Below are 19,843 nucleotides of genomic sequence, written 5' to 3'. Positions count from 1 at the left end.
AGTATAAATGATATTCCTCCAGTTAAGGTCTCATTCCTTAATAATTACATTTTCTCCTGTGTGCTATAGTATATGAAGTAATTTATATGATTTGTATCTCAGCATTCTAAATGTAGTCCTCTACTGAGGGATAGATAGATAGGGAACTAGAAACAGGGAAGTGGTGTTTTCAGCATGTTGGGATCGATATTAGTGCTGTCTAGTCCCTGCCAGCTAAGTGATGCTGTAGATAGAGCACCAGGCCTGGAATCAGGAAAACTCATCTTCCTGAGTTCAGATATGACCTCAGACTCTTACCACCTGTGTGACGCTGAGCAAGTCACTTTACCCATTTGTTTCCTCATCTGTAAAATGAGCTGGAGAAGGAAATGGCAAACCACTCCAGTATCTTCACCAAGACAACCCTAAATGGGGTCATGAGGAGTCAGACATGACTGAAACAATTCAACAAGAAGTCCCTGCCACCTCTCCCCTTAATTGCTTTCTCTCCCAGGGCTCAGTACAAGTTATATGACTGGGTTTGAAGTTGACACTAGTATATAAGTATTGTTTACTGGGAGAAAATTTACGTGTTCTGTGTCTTCTTTTGGATTTAATGGGAACAAGGCATATCTTCTCTTCTGAAACTTGGGCTACCAGAATTTAAGTTAGTACTTTACTTACGTAAAATTAAGAAGACTCTTTTTTAGTTTCCTTCTTTATTATGAATTTAATGAACATGAACATTTCAGTATGCAAAACCCAAAAAGAATTGTAAGTGGAACTGTGAGTTTGTTATATAGTTTTTAATGTATATGAATTTTAGTTAATTAACAAATTGTTATTTAATTAATTAACAAAACTGCTTTCCTCCTCTGTATCCCCTTCTTAACATCTTTCTACTCTTTTCTGTGTTTTTAGTGTTTCAGTGATGCTCTTTAGTTTTCTTGTTTTTGCATCTCTCTCATCGCCTATATTCCTCCCTACCCCAACTCTTCTTCCCTCTGACAAGTAAAAGCCCTCCTTTGTAACAAGTCAGCGTAAACAAGCAAAATGAATTCACACATTGGCTATGTCTGAAAATATCTATCCCGTTCTATATCTCCAGTGTGTATTCCATCATCTCTGCCAAGAGGTAGGAAGCACACACTGTCCTGTCTTATGGAGTTAAGATTGGTCATTCATTGTTCATTGTCCCTAAGTCTTTCAAAGTTCTTTTCATTTGTACCTGGGGTTCTCAGCCTGGATAGGTATACTTCCAGAGGTACTTAAGTTTGTCACTAGATACGGGGAATGTTTGCTAAATAACCATTTATACTATTCAAGATAATAAATCTCTTCTTAAAATTTCTTTTTTGCATATACGTGGCATATACATTGCATATACATATAGAATTTATTTCCTTTCATATTGAATGGAGATAGGAGAGGGTTTACTGAAAGCCAATAGCAGCATGGACAGTATCAGATTCCTAATCCTAAGGCCTAGGAACTTCACCTCTGCAATCGATTGGAAAGCTTATTTTCTATATGGAACACTTCCATGAGTCCTCAGCAGGATGGCCCTTGAGCTATGTTTCTGTTGTTGGTCTGTGATTCTATAGAATTAGGGATAGACTGTCTCATTTTTCATCTTGTGTCCCCAGTATGTAGCAGTGCTTAATAAATATCTTTTTTTCAAATATAATAGTATTTTTTTTCAATTACATGCAAAATTTTGTAAAATTTTGAATTAAAAATTTTTCTCTCTCCACTCCCACCTCCCCAAAATCTGGTCATATGTATACAATCGTCAGATGTTAACAACAAATATTTTTTAATGAATTAGAATGATAATGATAGGAAATTGGAGAGAGGGAAAGAATAAAACAGATTTAATGCTCTCTCATATATTTGATTTAAAGGAGATTTTCTTCCTATATAACATTCTCTAAATCTAAACAGATATGATCATATTGTAACATGGGGAACTGAAGAAGATTTACCTGTCCCCAGCATTTAATATAATGCCTGGCTCATTGTAGGTACTCAATATTAATTCCTGTTGACTCATGGTATCAGGAACTCCCCCATTAGTGCAGGTTAGCATCTCCTCTATAGCTTCTAGTCTTAGACAATTTCCTGGAGCATTGAGAGTCAGTGACTTGCCTGGGGTTGCATGGCCTGTGTGTTAGAGGCAGCTCTTCCTGTCTGCAGCACCAGCTTTTTATCCACTATGCTACATTGTCTTTCAGAAGTAAATCTTGCTATGTGTTTTCTCTCTACTCACATTTTGAAGAGGATGGTTGACGAATTCATACTTTAACTGTGATTGTTAATATTTATTTAGCACTTAAAGTTTACAAAGTGCTTTATAGACATTACCTCATTTGATCCTTGCAGGTAAGTGCTACTGTTATTTCCAGTCTTTTTAAAAAGAGGTCCAATATTGTAGGAAAGGTTTAATTGACCGCAATATGTGTGCTATTATTTATGAGACAACCAACCTCCATCCATAACGTAAGTCTTCTCATTGAGTCTGAGTTGATTATATGATGGCAACCACCAAAACTGGAGATACAGCCTTCCAAACGTGACTTGAGGCAATGTGCCTTTTAGATGCTGCCTTCTGTGACAGACCTGCCTCTGATCTTCCTCATCAGAAAGCATCAAGCCTAGCACACACTAATGTGCTAGACAATGTACAAACCGAGATCTCCTAAATGCGAGAGGCTCATGCCTGCCTCTGCCAGGGATGCCTTCATCATGCCTATTTTCCAATCCAAACACAGTCTGTCTTTCCAAGCCCAGCTCAGATCCCAGCTTTTTCAGCAAAACTTCCCGATGACAGTAGCTGACAGCAGTCTCTCTGCTTCCTGCCTACCCATAATACTTTGTGTACCATCCAATGCAGAACCACTTGATGTAGACAATGTTTTATAGTGTTTTCTCTACTTCTTGTTTCATCTTACGTTCATAAAAAGATTGTAAGTGCTTTAAAAGCTACACTGAATCATGGACTTCTTTCCCTAATATATCTCTAATAGGCTTTCAATAGATATTTGGTGAATTACATTGGATTAGCTCCTTACCTTCTAAGTGCTGATAGACACACTCATATGCATATACTGCATAAATATACAGATCTGTGTTGTTTAGCTAGTCGGTGTTGTCCAGCTCTTCATGACCCCATGGACTATACTGTCCATAAGATTTTCTTAGCAAAGATACTGGAGCGGTTTGCTATTTCCTTCTCCAGTGGATTAAGACAACCAGAGGTTAAGTGACTTGCTCAGAGTTACACGGCCAATACATATCTGAGGCCACATTGGAACTTGGGTCTTTCTGATTCCAGGCCCAGCACTCCATCCACTGAGCCACCTAGCTGCGTTGCCCCCCACCCCTATCCCCAGCAACTGGAGACTGATTTACTACATTATTTTAATATAGATTAAAATACCTTGATAAACCAACTCAACTGGACTATAATTGTGGCTTAGTAATAGTGTGTGATTAGAGGTTCCTTTGAAACTCATAAAGTGCTTTGTTCTTTTGTGGCATGTCATCAGACAGATATTCTCTTCAGTCTATTGCTTTAGAAACTTTAGTCTTAGTTTTAGTTGTTACACTTTCTCACAGTCATTAGAGTTTTTCTAAAGATGGTGCCTTTACTCTTTTTTATTTTTAATGTCATAAAGCTTTCTACATTAATTCTCTTTTCTGGATCATTTTTTCTGGTTGTGCTGGTGTTTTGGGACATACTGACTGGATATGTTGATTTTTTTTAATGAGCATTGGGAGGGCACACAAGATGAGAAGGATCACTGATTATTGCTGTGGTGTTTGTTTTATGGTTTTTATCATCCCATGCCGAAGTACATTTGGGAGAATAACGTGCACCTCTATTTGTCTGCATTTTTATATTGGCTCAACACGTACATCATTGTTAACAGTTAATTTTAGTATGCTACCATGATGGGGAGCTTGCCTGAGGAGGCCTTTAAGAGAAACCAAAAGATTTGCTAGATTTGGGAGAGTTTACTTAAAGGATATAAGTTCTGAATTTTGAGCCATAGGAGGTTTTTCAAAAACTAATATTAATAAATGTTTCATAAAATGTTATATTTAATGAAAACCATATTCCCCTTGCATTTGTAGCTATAAGTGACCCATTGAAAGTTTATAACCTAGACACTGAATCATTGTATTCCTAGGGTTTCAGACCTATTCTGTGGTTAGTGTTGAGTTACATTTTCAATTGGGATACATTTGAAATGCTAACTGTGAACCTTGCCTGTTCTCCTAGCTGCTGCAGAAAACTGCCCACTGATGTCAATGGAACCTCTGTGCTCAAATTATAGATAGACTGTGTCCCTGAACTAGAGGCCCCGTAGATGCTCTACTAAAGCTACAGAACAAGGCACTCATATGGATTATGTATTGGCCTTGGTCCATGCATCTATTCAGGAAGTTAGAGGAAATTATACCTTACGTTCATCGACCTGGTTTATACCACTGTGTGTGATTTTGGAAGGTTCTCTGAAAGGACTGCTATTGGTTCATGCATCATGCCACTACTTTCATACAAACAGTTCATATCTTTCAATATTTTTTTAAAGATGATTATTAAAATGTCTGTACTTTATAAAATATACATACAGTATAACCTGTGCCAGCCATAGATCATGAGGTTAAGGTAAAGTTGGCACATACATGGTACAAAGAGCAAAAACCATTCGTCTCCCCTGCTGACTGTGGCTGGTATTTTGTGATAGTAAATGTTTATGACAGTCTCCAGTCGTACCCATCAGAAAGCCAAAAAGGAAAGGATAACTGGACTGACTTGTCCTTTTGTGTCCATGGGAGCAGATAAAATGCTTTATTCCACAAGAATTCAAGACAGTTCTCTGAGCCATAAAATCCCAACTTGTCTGAATCGCCTTGAGACTTCTTTCTCTGTTCCGTTTCTCAACCAACGCTACCTATCTGAAACCTCAACTAGTGTCACCCTATTTTGTTTCTGCAAATGCATGAATTAATGAATGCATGAACATTTATTTTACTATGGATGAAGCACTAAACTTAGTACTCGGAATGCAGACAAAAAATTGAGACAGTCTTTGTGTTCAGAAAGCTTATATTCTAATTGAAGGAAGCAGCACATAGAGGAAAGGCCTGGTGGTCTTTAGAGCATAGAAACACGATGGACAGCAAAGCAAATGGGAAGGGCTTGCAGCGGGGGGTGTACTGGCAAAACACATGATAAGGCCTGGTGTTCTTCCATCTAACTGGAATGTTTGGAATTACAACTTCTTGCTTACTAAAGCAGAGTGACCACATCTACCCTAATGGTCTAGAGGAGCCTAGGACCACTAGTTTGAAAAATCAAAAATAGGCTCTGGTGTCCAAGTGGAGGTGATGTTCCATTCTCCTCACAGTGGGTGGGGATGAGTAGACCTGCTTCATAAGGGTGAGTGGGATTGGCAGGAAACTAGGGAAGAGAGGAGTGTTCTGGTGTGGTTCTCTCACGTGCCCCTCCTCGTGCTGCAACGTCCCCTCCCCCACCTCCACCCTCCCACCCCTGGCAGCTGGTGACTGTGCTACTGTGCTTCTTTTTCCTGTGTCCCAGGAAGCTGTGAAGGAAAAGATGGAAAGGACCAGGTTGGGCCCAGGGAAGTGCTCTTTTCTCATACTTACTCAAGTATTTGTCGTAACACTCCCTTCTCTTGTGTAATTTCTCCCAGCATCTCCCCTCCCCATACCAATAAGTTTGTAATCTGGTCTGAAGCGTTTTGGGAACTCAGTTAAAAGGGAATCTTGTCCCCTCTTCTTCTTCAGCTCCTGCCATATTGCAAATAAAAGTTGTTAGAAAGGGTTTTTTTAGCAGAATGGTAAAAATTTTAAAAGTTCTTTCCTGCCCTTCACCTTCTCCCTGTCACTATGTTTAGTGGCATAATTCTGTCATGGAAACATAAGCCTGTTAGCCATCTGGGATTAATTAAGTTCCCCCTACCATAGTTAGTCAGACCTGTGGTAGCACACGCTCTGGGCAATGGCGCGGCTTCTCCCCAGCTGCCCCAGCCCCAGCCCATGTCACTTTGCTCAAATTCCATTTACTTTTCTCTATTACAGGTTCTCTTTCTTTATCTTCTTTTGAGTCTTGACTCTTGGTCCTGTTATGCCCAGCCATCTTGTTACTTTTCTTTCCTCTAACTTATTTTTTCCATCTCTCCCATCTCTCTTTTAGCTCTTTTATTTTTTCTATTTTTTTACTATGACCTTAATAAATATCAATAAACATGATCTTTTTTCAAAGTTTTATGTGTGGATTATATACTTGCAAATTATTAGGAATGTATTACATACATATTGTATATTCCCACAGACAGCATACAACCCTGGATTTTTTATGATGTATGGCTTTATATGTGTGTGTGTGTATTTTTGTGTGAAATGTAATGTGCTGAACCACCACTGCTGCTTTTCTCTGTCCTCTTGTAAACATCCTTTTGCTGTCTCTTTTGCATTTTCTTTCTTTGCATCATTATAATTATTCACCCACTCCCCACTCCTAACTCCTTCCCACAAAAAGATTTCATGCAAAGCAAATTCATACCTTATTAATACCTTTTCTTTTTCAATTCCTATCATCTTTCTTACTACATGTTATCTTTCACCAGTTTTAGTCTTCAATGCAACAAAACATTTGCTGAGAAAAAGAAATCATACTGGTAATAGAATAGAGCAGAATTTTCAGTGACCTCTTAGTTGAGAATGCACAGATTTTCTCCTACTCAGTGTAGTCCTCTAGTGTGACATTCATTAACACAAAATCCAGAAAAAGAAGAAACTAAAAATTAAGCTGCAAAAGATTCCTGTTTTTGGTGCTATTGAGTAAAAACAGAAGAGAAGATGGTCTCCCCACTCTTAATGAAATTGTCTCTTGTTTTGGAAAGGAGAAGTTCCATAGAAAGGGCAACTTTGCTTTTTTGTCTTATTTTCTCTTGCTTCTAGACTCAAGGACTCCACAAGAAACTGGTCCATGTACAAATACTTACAGCACAATAGGCTACAAGAATTAGCCCAAGTCTTGAGTCTCACCATCCACTCAAGCTAGTGATTTGTTCAAGAAGTGCACACAGGAAGCACAGAAGAGATCATGGACTATGTGACAACCATTAACGTGCTCTCTGATTAAATTCAGAGAAGGCCTGATTAGAGTCCCAGATTTTTAACCTGTGACACACCCTTTGGAACATTTACCAAATTCTGCTCTCCAGGCAACATACTGTTCACTAGGAGAAAGATTGGCAAATGGATAAGGTTCTTCCACTCTCTGGGTCGCAGTTTCCTCATCTGAGGCAGCTTAGTGCAGTAGAAAGGGCTAGAGTTGGAGTCATGAAGATCTGAGTTCAAATCCTGGCTTCTTCTCTAGTTGTATGACTTTGGGCAAATAAATGTCAGCCTCCGTTTCTTTATCCGTAAACTGGGGGTAATAATAATACCATCCCCACAGAGTTGTTGTAATGATTAAATGAGATAATATATTTAAGGTGCTATACAAATGCTACATTTTATAGTAGCTATAAAATGAATTGAACTGATTATCCTTTGAGCTCCCTTCCACTTGTAATGTTCCTTCCCTTTAGGTGGAAAGCATACTTTAAAAAACCCACTGTCTTCCAGGAGATTTATATGTGATAAATACCAACATCCAGTTCAGTAGACACCGAGCTCCCACAAAACCTCTAGGAGCTGACATCTAAGGAGGCAGCTCTGATAGGTGCAGGAAAAGATACATATAGAAGGTAGAACAGATGTTGCCTACATATGTGAATTATTCATGTAAGCTCCATGAAGGCAGGGACTTTTTTCTATCCCCTGCATCATCTAGCATGGTGCACTGCACGCGATGTACCACTGCTATTTGTCAAATAATGCAATAAAATGATTATTTATGGGTTAAGCACATGATGTAGGATGATGAGAATGATTACAGTTTATATGCTTTAGGTAGAATGACAAGAATTTATACCTCCTCTTTGAAAAAAATGAAGAGGCCAGTTGGGAAAATATGAGAGAAACAAAATGAGTAAGAGCCTTGGGAAAACCTTTCAAGCAGAGATTTTTAGGGCCTTGTTCCTGGTCCAAAATGTGGTAGCCTGAGTCAGTGACTTAGCCTGCTTAGAGTGCTTTATTCCCAGAGCCTAGTACTGGGCTCCTTACTTATTAGGCCTTGGATGAAGTTTATACTTTTGAAGAAGTCAAAGTGTGGCTCCTGTGCCAAAGTCTTCACATAATCCCAGTGGTCAGTCCTATTTCAGGCCATTTTGGGGGGAAGGAGTTGGAGATCCATGGACTGTTGGTTTCGCCAGCTCTATCTCTTCCAGCCTGTGCCTTACCATATATGTGAGCACACTTAGAGCAATGCCATGGTGACCACCATTAAAGCCTCCCAACCTCTGTCCATATTTCAGATATGTAGAGAACTGAGTCAAAGTTATGAGAATACAAGTCGTTCCCCAATTGATAAATGGTCAAAGGATATGAATAAGCAGTTTTCAGAAGAAGAAATCAAAGCTATCTGTAGTCACATGAAAAAATGCTCTAAATCACTGCTGATTAGAATAATGCAAATTAAAACAACTCTGCTGTATCACCTCCTATCTACCAGACTGACATATAACAGGAAAGGAAAATGCTAAATGCTGGAGGGGATATGGGGGTATGGAGAAATCGGGACACTAAAGCACTATTGATTTGGACCTAATCCAACCATTCTGGAGAGCAATTTGGAAGTGTGCTCAAAGGGCTATAAAACCTTTGACTCAGCAAAACCACGACTAGGTCTATAATCCAAAGAGATTTTTTAAAAAATGGAAAAAGGCCTATATGTACAAGAATATTTATAGTAGCTCTTTTGTAGTGGCAAAGATTTGAAAATTAAGGAGATGCCCATAAGTTGAGGAATGACTGAACAAGTTGTGGTATACAATTGTGATAAAATACTTTTGTGCTGTAAGAAATGATCAGCAGGATATTTTCAGAAAAACGTGAAAAGACTTATATGAAGTGGTACAGAGTGTGAGCAGAGTGAGGAGAACATTGTTCATAGTAATACCAATATTGTATGATGATCAGTTGATCAGAATGACTTAGCTATTCTCAGCAGTACAATGAAAAATGCTATCTCTCCACCTCTAGAGAAAGATCTGATGGAATCGCAATGCAGATTGAAGCCTACTTTTTTAAACTTTATTTTTCCTGATTTTTTTTTAAGTGGGGGAATCTGTGTTTTTCTTTCACAGCATGACTAATATGGATATGTGTTTTGCATGACTGTACTTGTATAATATATATCAAATTGCTTTCCTTATCAATGAGAGGGGGAGAGAGAGAGGGAAAACATTTGGGACTCGAAATTTAAAAAAAAAAAAAAAACTTTGTTTTTACATGTAATTGGAAAAAAAATAAAATAGATTTTTTTAAAGAGTTGAAGGAACCTTAGAAGTCATTTTGTAGTCCAGTCCCCTGAATCATAGAAAGTTCTCCTGACCAAAATCGAAGATGATGAAAAGAATTTTGTTCCAAAGTTCACTTTTCCTACCAGGAAAAGCAACCAAAGGGTTAAGAAAGAAGAAGTATTGTTGAGACTCTTCTCAAATGTTCGTTTTAGGGTTCAGAGCAAATAAAAACTAAGGCCCATGGGAAAATTTAACCTTTCCAACTGCAAGTCTCTTGTATTAGGTTTTGTATTACCTAAACTATAATGTTTATTGCTATAAATCAGAATATCTGCAATCCACAGGTATAAGATCTTTTAAAAAAAAATAAATTCCAGAAAATTACACATCTCAGGGTTAAAAACATCTGGAATATTCCAGATGACACTGAAAGTAAAAGATATTTTCAGTTATTCTCTTTCCTGGGTTAGGTATTTTGGAAATTAAGGGAGATTCTGGGTTCTGATAGCCATTTTAGGTAAAAAGGGCAAAGTTTTATACCCCTGGTTATGTCTGGCAGAAAAGGATGGGAATTAGTTCATGAGGCCTTTTTTCTCAGGAGTGACATGAGGGAGGCAGGTGAGCAGGCACCACGTGTAACTAGTGAGTTATGCATTAGGTAGTCAGTAAACATTTATTAAGCACCTACTGAGTGCCAGGCACTGTTCTAAGCACTGAGGGCATAGAAGGAGGCAAGACTTCATTAGTGAAAATGAACTCCCTGGGGGGTTGTTGAGCACAGTGATTATTGAGATTCACTCTATTAGCTTCATGTATTTGCAGCTATAATATTCTGAGAAGTTGAATATGAACTGTAATTCACCAAAACATTGAAAATAACATGCAAATAGCATGTAAATAGTTATGACTTCATCAGAATGATTTGAATTTGTGTGTTTTGATCATCAGAGAGGACTTTTTAAAAATTTCAAACTATAACATCTGATGCAATGCATCTCCTCAATAAAACTGTCATTTTTTTTGTAGCTGTGTTAATGTCTAATAAAATGCCATGGTTTAGTCAAATGGTTCCTAATGTACCATTTTTTTGTAATACTGTCCTGCTATGATTGTATCCAGGAGAGAAACAGAGTTAAGGAATTACAAATTAATTTATGAGTTACACACAATGACCAAAGTGAGAATTTTGTATGTAAGAACACCAAACTAAAACAGAAAAGAGCTTCAGCAAAACTTGGGGGGAGGCAGGGAGAAAGAGTGTGGACTGGGAAATTTGATTGTTATTCTAAGTGGAGGCTTTTGAGGCACTGACTCGGATGTTTTCTTGATGATCAACAAACTTTTAGTTGGAGTGGAGAGAATCACAGAATTTTAGAGATGGATGGCACTCTAGAGATCATCTCATCCAGGGGTTCTGTGAACTTGGCTTTTAAAAACTATTTGCCAACTGTATTTCAATACAGTTGTATTCTTTTGTAATCTTATGTATTCTATCTTATGCATTTAAAAATTATTTGGAGATAGGGTCCATAAGCTTCCCCAGAATGTCACAAGAGTTCGTAAACACAAAAGATTAAGAACCCTTGCTCTAATCTGACACTTTCATTTCAAGAGGGGAATGAAGGACTTAATGATATTCAGCCAGTTAGTGAAAGAAGTGAGACTTGAGATCCCTGTACTCCTGACTTGAGATTTAGTGTTCTTTCAACTACAAAATAAATGGACCTTTGGCTGGTTGGTGGATAGGAAAGCCTAGATAGGAATAGAGGAAAGTTTCTAAAATGGGACTTTGGCCTTCTGCTGCCCGTGTAGCACGCAGCCCCATTCATTTTTGTGATGACTTCCTGTAGGTATGGGAAAACCTTCAAGTCAGACCACAAAGTGTCACATTCATAATAGATTTGAAGGTTCTTATAGTAATCAAATGAAATGATATGCTAAAAATTAAAAAAAAATTATTTTCAGTTTCAAATTCTTTCCCTCCCCACCACCCATTAAGAACATCCATTAAGAAATACAATATCCATCATATATATGAAGTCATGCAAAACATGAAAACATGCAAAACATGAAACAATTTTTCACATTAATCATGTTGTGGAGGGTAAGAGGGAAGCAAAAAAAAGAAAGAAAAAAATATCCTTCAATCTGTACTCTGAGTCCATCAGTTTTCTATCTGGAGGTAAATGCCATTTTTCATCATGAATTTTTTGGAATTGTTCTGGATCCTGCTGACCTCTTAAGTTTTCTTAGGCCAGGATGGAAAGGAGTGCTGGTAGTCAAGTCACAAGGGAGCAGGTGCCCTGGTCACAGTTCCAAAGCAGAGTAGTGCTTGTGCTTGCAGTTTCGGTGACCCTATCTCTTCCAGGATCACACACCACCTTGGAAGCACCAAAAACTTACAGACTCCCAGAAGTAGCTCTGAAAACAGCAGCAAGAAAACACCTGAAGGTTGGGACAGTGCCTCCCCATCCTCCAGTGAGCCCAACTTTAACATAAAGTTCAAAGTTAAGAAATGGCTGGAAAAATGAGCAAACAGCAACAAAAAAGAATTTGACCATAAAAAGCTACTCTGTTGGCAGAGAAGACCAAGACAAAACATCAGAAGAAAAAGAAGATACAACAACTCGCCAAAGAAAAGAATTCCTTAAAAAGCAGAATTGGCCAAATGAAAAAAGACGTGTAAAATCTCAGTCAGTTAAAAATGAGGTTTATCTGATTGATCCCTGCTCCTCTCATCCCTTCTTCCTTTCTAAATTAGCATCTTCCTTCTATCCTCTCTTTTCTTTCTCCTCTTACAACCCTTAGAACAGAGCTAACCCCAAGCCTTCTGTTTTTCATAATTAAGTCCTCCACTACATTAAAGTTTTAAAGGGACACCTGCTTTTTCATTCCCTATTAGAATGTTAGCACTGTATCATCATAGTCCCTTCTAATTGCTCAGATAAATTTAGCCTTTTAGGTTTCTCTTGAATCTTGTGTTTGCATTTCAAAGTTCTGTTCAGCTCTGTTCTTTTCATCAGGAATGTGAGTGTCTTCTCTTCCATTAATGATCAGTTTTTTCCACTGTTGAATTATGCTCAACTTTGCAGAGTAAGTTATTCTTGTTTATTAACATGTTATTTGCCTTTTAGAATATTATATTTCAAGAGTCAGCTTAGATGGCACAGTAGATAGAACGCTGGGCCTGGTGTCTGGAAGACTTGAATTCAGATCCACCCTCACCGATGTGACCCTGGGCAAGTCCTTTAATCTCTGTTTGCCTCAGTTCATCTGTAAAGTGAGGATAAGAACTCTACCTACCTTTCCAAAATTGTTGGCAAAAGTCAAATGAAATAACATTTGTAAAGCACTTAGCCTGTGCCTGGCATATAGTAAGCACTGTGTGGATGTTAACTGTGGTTGTTATCTCCTTTGATTTACGCTATGAGCTGTCAGGTCCTGACTTTGGCTTCTTGGTATTTGAACTCTTTCTGGCTATTTACAGAATTTTTTAAAAATAACGTTAGAGCTCTAGTTGGTTTTTTTTGGTTGTTTGTTTTTTTGTATTCCTAGACTTCTCCTTTTGAGGTTTCATTTAGGAGATGATTTTTTTTCTTTTAGGAGGTGATTCTCTTTTTCTCACTTTGTATTCTGGTTCTAATAGATGTTATAGACAGTAGGTTCTTATTTGTGTTTTTTTAAATATATAATCCAGACTTCCATTTTTATAAATCATTGTTTTTGAGGCTGATTCTTAAGTTATGGCTTCCAGATCACTTTTAATAGCAGTAAAATACCTTACATGTCCTAATATTCCAGTCTTCTGATTTTGTTGTAATATTCTTGATCTCTCATTAACTCATTGGTTTCTGTTTGATCTATTCTAGTTTTTAAGGTATCCATTTTACTTGAGTAAGGTTTGCCACTTTCTGTTCTAAGCTATTTATTATGCTTTTAACTCTTTCTTCCAGAAATTTTCTTTCATTTTTTTTTCCTTTGCTTCTTTCCTTCTGAGTATCCATGTAGTCCCTATGGAAAATTCATTTTTTTCCTTTGAGTCTCTGCAGTTGTTATGGAGTTACTCTGTCCTTCTAGATGGGAATTTTGGTTATATCTGAATCTTTTATAGTTGTGTTATGTATCTTCCTGGATTTACTTATTTCTCTAGTCGTAGTTCCTGAAATGAAGCTTTGTGCTAGGGCTGAACTCAGTCTTCTACTATACTTTTAGGTACAGTGGTCAGCTCTACTTAGTCTCTACCTGAGTTCCTGCATTTATCTCCAACTGAGGTTGAAATTGCTGTCTCAAGACAGAATACTAAGGACCTCAGAATCTGTAGGCCTGAGAATGTCTCAGAACTGGTTGCTACTACTCTCATTCACTTCCCTGGCCCCTGCGTTGGGTTTCTGGCACCCTGGGGTGTTCTCATGGGGCTTATCCACTCATTCTTGTTTCTGGCCAGTTGTTGGTCATTCTGGGAAGCTACTATTTTATTTTGCACTGCCTTGTCTGGAAGTACCCTTGCCTATTTCTGTGGGCTTCAGGCTGACTTTTTATGTAGTTCTGAGGTAGAAGTCACTTATTATAGTGTCTCACTGGAATTCTTGATCATTATTCAATCTGATGCAATTTTTAGCTATTTGCTAAAGTACAGTATGGGAGTTGGGATGCCTGCCCCTATTCAGGCAATCTTCTTGACTGGAAATCCCAAAGTGATTTTCCTAAAGCACAGGTCTGACCATCACTCTGGTAGGAAATGAGAGTGAGGTCTTCCCTCCTCATGCTGTAATGACTCCCTATTACTTCTATTATTTCAGATATAGATTTCTCCATTTGGCATTGAAAGCCCACATTCTGGCCTTTTCCTCCTTCTGTAGCCTTCTTACATATTATTTCTCTGCATGCCCTCTGTGGACATTAGCCTACTTGTTGCCCCTCACACACAATGCTCCAGCTCCCATCTCTGTACCTTTTCATTGACCATCCCCTCCATCTACTCCCACCCCCTAGTGTTTAGAATATCCTTCTACCTCTTAGAATCCCAGATTTCCTTCAAGAATCATCCTAAGTACCACCTTCTACACTAAGGGCTTTCCTTATCTCCCCAAATCCTTCACATGTGTCTATCCAGACATGTTGTATCCTCCATTGGAATGTTGGCTCCTTGAGGGCATGGGCTGCTTCACTTTTGTATTCCCAGCACTTGGCACATTGCCTCATTCTAGTAAACACCTCACTGTCTGTTTATTGATTGATTTTGTGCAGAGCGGAAAGAAGCTGCATATTACATTCTGGAAACAGCTAATCGTCCCTCTGAATATGATATAGAATATTTGAAGAGGAATAGTGTGAAATAAAGTTGAAAAGAATAGCTGGGGTCAGGTTGTAGAGGCCTTTAACTCAAAGGAGTTTACATTTTATCCTAGAAGAAATAAGGGGCAGCCAAGGGATTTTGAATAAGGAAGTGGCATGGCCATATCTTTTTGCGTTAGGAAGATTATCTTGGCAATAGTTATTTTTCTTCATGAATCCTATGGTTTAAGCAAACTGGCCTTCTTGATGTTCCTCAGACACAACACACTGGATGGTAGGTTCTCTGAGCCTTTGCACAATTGCTATTCCCTAATTTACTTCAAAATTCAACTCAAGGACCACCTTCAACATGAAACCTTTCTTTATCCTGCCAGGTTCTGGTGCCCACCCACCACTGCCCCCACTTCTCACCAAAGAGAGAGAGAGATTGAGATTACCTTGTATTTTGTGTGATGTGTATATGTTGTCTCTCCTGAAAAGATAGAAATTCTTTCAGGGCAGGAGCTGTTTTATTCATTTTTGTCTTTGTAATTCTAGTACCTTAGTTCCCAAACATTCAAGTATAGGATCAGAGAGGCACAGCTGGACAGTAGTTCATTTAAAAATGCCATTGGACTGCAGGCTTAATTTGAGTTAACAGTTTGATATGGCAGCCAAAAAAGCAAAGTTGACTTTAGATTGTATCTATGCAAGCACACTGTGTAAAGCAGGGGAGATGGCAGTTCTGTTGTCTTCTACTTTGACCAGACCTATCAGTAGTTTCATGTCCAATTCTGGGTGACACATTTTAGCAGGGACTGTTGGTAAACTAATGCTTGTTTAGAGACGGTAGAAAGGACTTGGATGTTGGTAAATGTGGATTGATGGAAAGAACTAAAGATGTTTAGCTTGAAGAAGAGAAGATTTGGTAGGGTCCAGAGACAGAGAAGTTCATTATAGCTGTCTTCAAATACTGGAGAGACTGTTACATAGAAGAAGAATAAGGCGCATTCTGCTGGGTCCCAGACAAAAGAGGTGAGAGTAATAGAGGCTGCAAGGAAGCAGGCTTCATTCATCTTAATAGAGAAGAGCTACCCAGTAATGGAAGGTACTGATTTCCCTGACGCTGGAGGTCTTTAAGCAGAGGTTGGTCATCCAACCTGTCAGGAGTGTCATAGACCCTTCCCCCTCACCCCACCTCCCCATGTCCTCTAAGGGAGGAAAAACTCAAGGGTCATATTTGGAGGAACAGTCTTAATCTGTTAGTCCACTTTGTGTAGTACTGCTTCTAACAGTATGAGCTGCTGGTATTGAGACAAGTGCTGGCAGCATCCCAGAATAGCTAGGTAACGCTTTTGTACCTATTTCAGAATCTGTCACTGAGAGCAGTCCTCAGAGACAGAGCTGGATTATGCCTCGGCCTGGAGCAGTGTCATTGGGCTGATGTGCTTAACCACTTAAAAACTGTTGTATTTTTACCCATTGAGGGTTCTCTTGTCAGGTTTAAAGACCTCGAGAAGAGCTTGCCTCCTTTTTGACTTCCTGGTTTCCATGTGGATTTGCTGCCTCCTTGTGTCTATCTAAAAACAACAGCAGTGTTTTCATCCTAGAAGTAACAGTGATTAAGTTTAGTTTAATGTTGCATTATTTTTAAAGCTGATTTTGCAGTCACACTCCTAATTTTCAATAATTAGTGATGTGCCTCCAGGATGTGAGTCTGAACTAAATGCCACTTTCCTGCCTGGACATCCCTTCACTTCTTCTTTGCCTTAGTCTTTCAACTTTCTGATTGGTGTAGTATTTTCAGGACCTCAAACTCTTGTTTTATATCCAGTTGTTGCAGCTGCAGCCTTTCCCCTTTATTGTCCTAGTTTTAGCAGAAAATATGTTAAAAAGCAGGTAAGCAGTCAACTTCTTATTTTTCTATATGATGCATCGTAAAATCTACAGAATATTAATCTCAACTGACATAAAGCACCTTAAGGTTTGCAAAGTACTTCACATACTTTATTTCATTTGATCCTTACAGCAATCTTATTTAGCGAATATTCTAGGTATCATCCACAGTTTACATATGAGCAAACTGAGGTTCAGACACTGAGTGACTTGCCTTTGATAGTAGAACCAGTAAGTGTCAAAGAAAATATTTGAACCCACATCTCTCCTGATGCTAGGTCCATCACTTTTTCCATCATACCACATTGCCTTTCTATTCCTAGGGTAACAGACCAAGAAATGACTTTAGAATTTAAAATATCAGAGCTTGAAGGGACCTGAGAAATCCACTTAGAAATCTTTCATTTTAGAGAGGAAGTAAGGAGGGAAGGTGTAGACTTGGACAAGTCACCTACCCCTTGGGGCCCAGATATATGTCTCTTCTGAGTGCAAGTTCGCTAGGTGAATGTAACATATAAAAAGAAGTTTGGGAAGTCTGTTGGTTTGAATTTAGAGAAAGAGTGAAAGAGCACATTAGTGTGATGGAAAAATAATTGGTAAAATGAGAAAATCAAGGGATCACAATATCACAAACTTGAAAACGACCCCAGAAATCTTCTAGTCCTTGAGCAAGCAACCCCCTCCATGACATACATAGCAATTGACTAACAATCTTCTGTTTGAAATTTTCCAATATTGTGTAAATTCACTGGCTCCTTGGTTAGCCAGTTCTACCCTTGAGCAGTTCTGAGGGTTAGAAAATTTTTCTCACATTCAGCTTAAATCTGCCTCTTCAACTTACACCTGCTGCTTCTAGTTCTGCATAAGAATTACAGTGAGAAAGAATCTCAGAGGTCACATGATCTAAACTCATTTTACAGAAAAGGAACCTAAGGCCAGTGAGGTTACTTGACTTGCCTAGGGTCACATAGGTAGTAAGTAGCGGAACCAGAATTCAAACCCATGTCCTAAAGATAGAGATACTATGCCTCCTAAGTTGTACAAGGCATGGGCTTTTAGCAGAAGACATAAGTCCATGCCTTAGAGTATAGATGTAATTAATAAGTGGCTATTTTCCATCTTGCTTGGGCTAATTTTTTCAGCAGTTAAGGTGTAGGTATTTATGAAGTCAGTGTGCATAGACTTGATCCACATGCAGGCAAGTAACTCTGGACAAAGAAAATTATTTTCTCAAACCGCAAGTCCCTCCCCCTCTTCATGTAACAAACCTATGCTATTTGACACAAGGAGAGTTGGGTTAGAATGTTTCGTCTCTAGGAAAACCAACATCGGGTGTACATTTGTACTGACAGCAAACTGAGTGTTATCTGGGGATTCAGTGAATCTGCCAACATACTGTGCTGTCCTTTAAGAATAAATAACCATAAATGCTAGCCTTCAAACTATTTCAATTGCTTTTTACAAAACACATAAAATTCCAGGTTAATTTTGCTTTAAAATAAGTTAGCTTCTTTAAATAGGGTCAGACTTCCATGCGTCCTTCAGCAAAAGTGAACGTTGTGCTTTGCTTTGGCCTTGACCACCACAGTAGCTGTTAGAACCATCATGTGCTCTGAATGCAGCTGAGAGACCAGAACTGGTCAGAATTTTATGGTTTTATGAGTTTGAGAGAATCGTTGTCTCACAGCTTAGAAAGCTAAACTGTGTCCTACTGTGTAAAAATTAACCTCTGTGTGATTTGTGCCCTTATTTTTTCTTTATTTACTAAACCTTAAGTTACCACTTCTTTCCATAATCATTCATTGTTTCTCTAAGAGGTATTTTCTATTACTGTAATTTTTCATATTTACTGTTGACAGCATCACCTACTTATTTGCCATGTTTTTCTCCAAATGTTTCTTCTTTCATCTAAGTTATTACTGACCATTCTATTGAAAGCAGAATTGGGAAGTCAGAGTCCTCCTTCCACTATTGCTTTCTTCCATGGAGAAGTCTATGTTACCTTGTGGCAAGGCCAAGAATCTGCCTTTCCAGAGCCTGTCCTTGCTTTGCCCTGCATGCTTCCTGACACCTTAAGAAGCAGTGAGCTGTAAAGTGGCCACCTGGGGAAAATGGAGGGAAGGGTGAAGACACCCTTTGTAGGGGATGGTACTTGTCTGGAGCCCTGGCAGAGTCAGGGAGGGGCTGCATTAAATGGCTTTAGAGAGTTTGTGATTCTGATTCTGCACTCTTCTGGACCAAGTTAATAACCCACTGCTTTCTTTCCTCTAGTTGTTTCCTTTCTTTGCTGCTTGTGGCTGCTGTGGTTTGGAAGATCAAGCAAAGTTGTTGGGCTTCAAGGAGGAGAGAGGTAAGCCAGAGTCCTTCAGCAGAAGAGCATTCCTCCAACAACACAGCAGCTTGTTTGTCCTTTGCTTTTGTCTCTGTGATAAGTGAGGCATATGACTTCTTTAAAAAGTCATACAATATTTTCCTTCCCAACAGCTTATGACCAAGAGGGTTTTTATTTGAGCTATAAAGGAAAAGTCCCAAGTGCAGCCTGAAGAATGAAGTTTAATTTTTCCAAAGGGAGGATCTACTTTTGCTATTGCCTTTTGGAGAGAAAGGACTAGAGAGCTGAGGGGGTGTTTCAGGCAAAGCCTTCAACTCTTTATCCTTAAGTAGCCTTATTCCTGAGGCAGCATTGTGGTTTTTATTTTTTTTTCCAAAGGAGCCAGGAGAGGAGAGTATTTTTGCATTTTCTCCTCATTCAAATCCAGATTTCTTCTGTTCCCTTTACTTAATGGCCGTGTATGATTCCTCAGTGTGGCATGGAGACTACCGGGTTTGCATGTGCTTTGCCAGCATAATGCAAGTTTTAGTGGAGCTTGTGAGCCAAGTTGAGAAGGCTTCAGGTACTAGCCTGGTAACTATGGCTCAGCTGTGTGAAGACCAGCCCAGGGCTGGCTACCAGGGCCTGGATTTCTTTTTTCAGCCTTGGCAGCTTATAGATAAAGTTAGTCCGCAGGGGCATAGAGGAGCTATGGTCTTCATCAACAGAAAGAGATCCATTTTGAGGAAATATATGACCCCTGAACATATGTGCTTCAGAAGAATTCCTGAGAGCTATAGAGAAATGTAGCAGGGAAACATCATTCACATCAGAGTATAATTTCTTATTGGGCAGAGACATAGTCACCATCACTAAGGAATAGGGTGCTAGTGGACTTAGAATAAACCAGAATAAAAATTCACCAGAAGGTCAGTGAGTC

At 38.8% G+C, this 19,843-nt stretch overlaps 1 protein-coding gene across 1 annotated transcript in view; it reads left to right on the top strand.

The window, feature by feature from the left end:
- ATRN (attractin) overlaps window positions 1–19,843 on the top strand; it is a 244,387-nt gene that overhangs the window by 187,994 nt on the left and 36,550 nt on the right. Inside the window, exon 26 of the mRNA XM_072619903.1 lies at window positions 18,864–18,942. Coding sequence (XP_072476004.1) covers window positions 18,864–18,942 — 79 coding nt within the window. The remainder of the gene's footprint in view (window positions 1–18,863; window positions 18,943–19,843) is intronic.

The sequence above is a fragment of the Notamacropus eugenii genome, chromosome 6, assembly GCF_028372415.1.
Source record: "Notamacropus eugenii isolate mMacEug1 chromosome 6, mMacEug1.pri_v2, whole genome shotgun sequence".
NCBI classification, from domain to species: domain Eukaryota; kingdom Metazoa; phylum Chordata; class Mammalia; order Diprotodontia; family Macropodidae; genus Notamacropus; species Notamacropus eugenii.
This window is presented reverse-complemented; position numbering and strand designations above follow the sequence as displayed.